This window comes from Puntigrus tetrazona, chromosome 13 (genome assembly GCF_018831695.1).
Source record: "Puntigrus tetrazona isolate hp1 chromosome 13, ASM1883169v1, whole genome shotgun sequence".
In the NCBI taxonomy this organism is placed as follows: Eukaryota; Metazoa; Chordata; class Actinopteri; order Cypriniformes; family Cyprinidae; genus Puntigrus; species Puntigrus tetrazona.
In genome coordinates, this window is record NC_056711.1 from 10,228,657 (window position 1) to 10,233,445 (window position 4,789).

The 4,789-nt window shown below is 34.9% G+C and overlaps 1 protein-coding gene across 1 annotated transcript in view; it reads left to right on the forward strand.

Moving 5' to 3' along the window:
* The window catches only part of LOC122356813 (adenosine kinase-like), a 44,613-nt gene that overhangs the window by 23,544 nt on the left and 16,280 nt on the right, over positions 1–4,789 (forward strand). Inside the window, exon 7 of the mRNA XM_043255884.1 lies at positions 3,496–3,665. Within this exon, the coding sequence (XP_043111819.1) occupies positions 3,496–3,665 (170 nt within the window). The remainder of the gene's footprint in view (positions 1–3,495; positions 3,666–4,789) is intronic.

The window sequence follows — 4,789 nt, forward strand, 5'->3', positions numbered from 1 at the left end:
AAAAAAAAAAAAAGTTCCTCCTCAGAAAGCTGTGAAGTGGCAGTGCTGGTAGAGTCGGGTTCAGGGAGGAAAGAGAGCGGCACATCCATTAAAGCAGCTTCCCTCTGGCCATCTCTCCAACTTCAAACACACCAACATTAAAGTTCCAATAATGCAGTGGGCTGATTCTCCCCAACGATGCTCGCACATCATAGCCGAGGTGTGCTAATGACGGGGGTAATGCTGAGAGACGTACACACGGATGGTCCATTACCCCTGCACAGACAGCATCTAAAGCTACCCAGGATGCTGTTGGGTCTGAGCCAGTATAACCACTATAATGTTCGTTCTCAAAGGCATTAAGTTTTTTTGTTTGTTTGTTTTTTTTATTATTAAGTCAGGTTGGTTACAGCTAAATGTTTTGGTGTATTTTGCACAGTTTGGTTGGAAATTGTGAGTGATTTGATTGCCCTTTAATAATCACTTATGTTTTTATTTAGCAATTAATAATTATTTAATTGTCGTTATTATTGTATTAAATTATAACTAATATAATTGTATTTTGTAACACATACATGTTTTACAGCTTCTGTGAAATATTTTATAATGTTATTTTAGTGCACTGCATACACCATAAAAATAATATATTATTTATACAATTTACACATATATTGTTTATATTTTTACATTTATTTAGTTTTTATATTTTATAATGTAAATACTAAATTGTATATAGCATAATGTAAAAATAAATATAAAAATGTGTTTAATAAAATTAAACAATCAAAATTTAGAAATGTAAAAATATATTAAAAAAACCTCTGTAATTTTTTTTCACTGACGGTGTGGTTTTTTGGGGGAGTTTAGTTTTTAGGTTGGTTTTTTTTTTGTTTTGTTTTTTTGGTCTTTTGCCTCCGCATGAACCCATGAACTTTTTTTTTTTCTGTGTGAAGGGCAGAAATAGTATCTCATTTTATATTTGCTGTTTATTGGTCATATTCCAGGTTTCTTTTAATCTGTTTACTGTACCTCAGATAGGTGATGTCGTCATCTGTAGTCAGGAGTGTATGCCCAAAGGACTGATGGCAGAACAAGCCTCTCAGATTCCTGTGTGTGAACGGTGTAATAGCTGACACAGTCACACTAAACACATGAAGGTCACTTCTCTCCACTCTCAGCTACAAAAGCCTCATCTGTTTTAATGGAGTGCTCTGAGCGTTAGTAAAAGCCAGCGCTCCTCTAGCAGTGCACCTTTCTCTCGTTCACACACTCTCTCTATTGTGTTTCTCTCTCTATTTTCTATTTTCTCCCTCTCCTTGTCCTCCTATCCCCCTTAATCTCACCTGCACTGTATCTCTGAATTATTCTCTCAGTGCAAGAAGAACTGTATCGAAGGAACAGGGCCAGTGTAGGGTTTCAGGTTTAAACGTGAAGGTGTTTCCTTACCAGCTCTGTATTCATTCACACAATGAACTGAGGAGCCTCTCTTGTTTCTCGGTAAGAAGAGTCCAGACAAGACCTTTGTTTTCCACTTCATCAGATGCAAGCATGTTTTTTTTGTTTTTTTTTCTACTCCTGTCCTTCTGGAACAAAGGCTGGAGAGCAGCCATCACACTGGGCTCAAATGGCTCTTTTAGGCCGTGCTATGCAAGCGAGGGGAAAATCACATCATGTCTTCAAATTGCCTCTCTGGGACTATAATACACTTGACAAACTGTTTTTGGATGGCTTACAAATATCACATAATTCATAAAAAAAAAAAAAAAAGTTTTTGTAATTGTGATTATGAAGATGTATTGAGGACCATGGCAATGTTGTTGTTTTTCGCATTTTGGTATATAATTAACTATTATATATTACAGTCTAATGCTGGATACTGCTGGATACTTTTATTACATAAAATATATAATTATGTTTTATTTTATATATATGTTATATACAATATATAGGTTTTTGTTTATTTACCAATGTTTATTAATAATAGGTACCTATTACCTAATTACCTATTGAAGTATCATGGTGTAATTTAATAATATTTTGGGGAAGGGTTTTGACACTAAACTATATGTAAGTATTATTGTATTTTCAAATTACACTATTATTTTGCTTTGCTAGGGCACTCTCCCAGTCAGAGATTACTTACAAATTATAATCCATTATATTACTTTTTTTGTTTGGATTAAATTCACAGTTTTTAGCCCATCTTTGCTTTCATTTATTTTCAATGTCTGAGGTAAACTATATGGTGTTGCTTTTAGTACAGCTATAAGATCATGCAAACTCACATTAGACATTAGATACATTCATTTGAATAAAACACATAATCATAATCAGATTGCTGTACAGTGTATATGTTGTTGTTCCAGGCATGATGTCATTGAAATGGAAAACATTTTTACAAATTTAACCATTGCTGCTAGTTAGAACAACAACTTAGATCTACATGAAAAAGATGTCTTTTTCAGCATGCTGCGTATAGTTAGAACACATTATTGCACATTTTAGGTAATCACTTTTTTTGATTACACTTTTTTTTTTTTTTTTATCTATCACATGGATTTAAATTTAAAGTTAAATCTTGTACCTTATTGATATGAAAAATAAGAACAAGAAAATATAATCCATTTGTTGTAATTAACAATGTGANGTGTGTGTGTGTGTGTTACCTGCATATTACCATTGCTCAATGTGAAGTTGCAAATGTTATTAACTAAATTATTACAATATTTATTTTAAAATCTCAGGGGTACTTCAAGTAAATATATATTAGGTGAAAGGGAAACTGAAAAACTTTCTGAGTGTATATAAGCAGTAGGCTGTTTTAGGAGGGAACGATCAAAAGATTAATCAGTGAATAATACTGCATTATTGAATAATAATAATGTGTGAATACTATGTAATCAATAATAAAATTTACTCTCTTTTTTGTAATTTCAAAAATAAGTAAAAAGACTTTTAATTCACTTCCAAATAGAACTAAACTAGAAGTCTTTGTATGCAACTAAAACGTTTTGGTTTTTGGCTCCTCCAGTGTGTAAAAGGAAGGTAAATCGTCGTATGCATATTTTTTATGTTTGCTCAGAGAGAGCCCTCAGCACAGGCATAAACGAGATGCGTAAGTGCTCCTCGGAGAGCCGTGTGACCTTGCAGTTGTCCCTATGTGGGGAGGTGGGCCAAGGTGCCCTTTGTTGTATTGGATTGTCTCTGTGAACTCTCCCTGCTCTCTGACAGAAGCACCAGTGCAATTATGGACTCTATTTGTCATCATTCATTCTCATCTCCTAAAACCTTAATCCTATTTGTGCCTCATCATACTCTCCATTATATCAAGCTTAGCCATGTTTACTCCACTTGGAGGAGGAACATGTATTTTTCCCTTTCTTCCAGTTGTGTTGTAATGCTGAGATTTACTGATATAGCATTTGTATGTGGGTTTAAACGAACAAATGTGAAATAATAACTAAAACCAGTCTCAAACTGCATGATGTTTGACAATCATTTTTGCCTTCTTCTGAGGGTTTTTCCTGACCGTGTCCTTGGAGTCGATCCTGAAGGTAGCCAAACACGCTTCTGAAAGCAACAAGATCTTCTGCTTAAATCTGTCAGCTCCATTCATCTGTGAGTTCTTCAAGGAGGCCCTGATGAAGGTTATACCTTACGTGGACATCCTTTTTGGAAACGAGACGGTGAGTTTGTTTACACACATGGCATAAAAGTACATGCGACAGATGTTTAGGTGTTTGTCTCATCATGTAACACTTACCTATCATTCTGTTCTTGCTGTTCATATGATATGGTCAGTCATTTTGCACAGACAAGGAACCCAAATTAAATTGATCCNTTGTCGTCCAGGACTGACTCTACTCATTATGAGAGTAACGCCACACAGACCACCTGCAGACTAGGCCATAAACAGCTTCTTACCTCAGAGCTTGAGACTAATGTTCTGAGTCATCGTGGTCTCGGGTCCACGCTCTGTTCTGTACAGACGATGGGGGGGTGTTACTGTCAGGCACTGTGGAGTAAAGGTGTTTGACTTGTGCTGAGAGTTAGACCTAACAAGTTAAAGCTTTACTTCCATATCTAAATATCTTTTCAGCACTTATTTTTTCGTCTTGGGTAGGCAATATAACAAAAAACTCTACGGTGTGAGAAAATGTATTTCTTGGTAACAGTTGTTGCCAGTTGTTGCATGGTTGTTTTTTTTTTTTTTNNCCCCTACACTACCAATAAGGTTTTGCTGTAAGATCAGTTATCAATGGTAACTTAGGAAGAAATAAAACATGTTGCCGAACAAGGACACTTTAAATTGACCAGACATTAACAATATTATTGACATTTATAAATCCTGTTGCTTTAGAAAATTGTATTCATCAGAGTTGAAAAATATGGGATTCATGGACATAAATTGTCATTTTCACAGCACAGATGTTTTCAATGTTAATAATACAATTTTCTTTGGAGCACCAAATCAACAGTTTTCATTTCCTTTTTTGCATCACAGGAAAAATTGTGCTTTTATTCCAGTAGAAAGCAGTTGTTTTATTTGTTCAGTGTCCCAAGTCACGTGACAGGTCTTTGAATTCTGATTGGAAAAATGTTGAAAATGTTTTGCAGTAGAAATAGATTCAGCACACGCACCATTTGAATTTATTTTGATAATGGTCCTCATTTTGAGCCATGTTTTGGCAGTGTATTTTTGTTTTTATCGTGTATAAATTACATAAAGCAATCCTGCCCAACGATATCCGCGTAAATGTCTGCTGCAATATAAATCTCGTGCGAGTTCCAGTGTTGCGTTATACTGTAT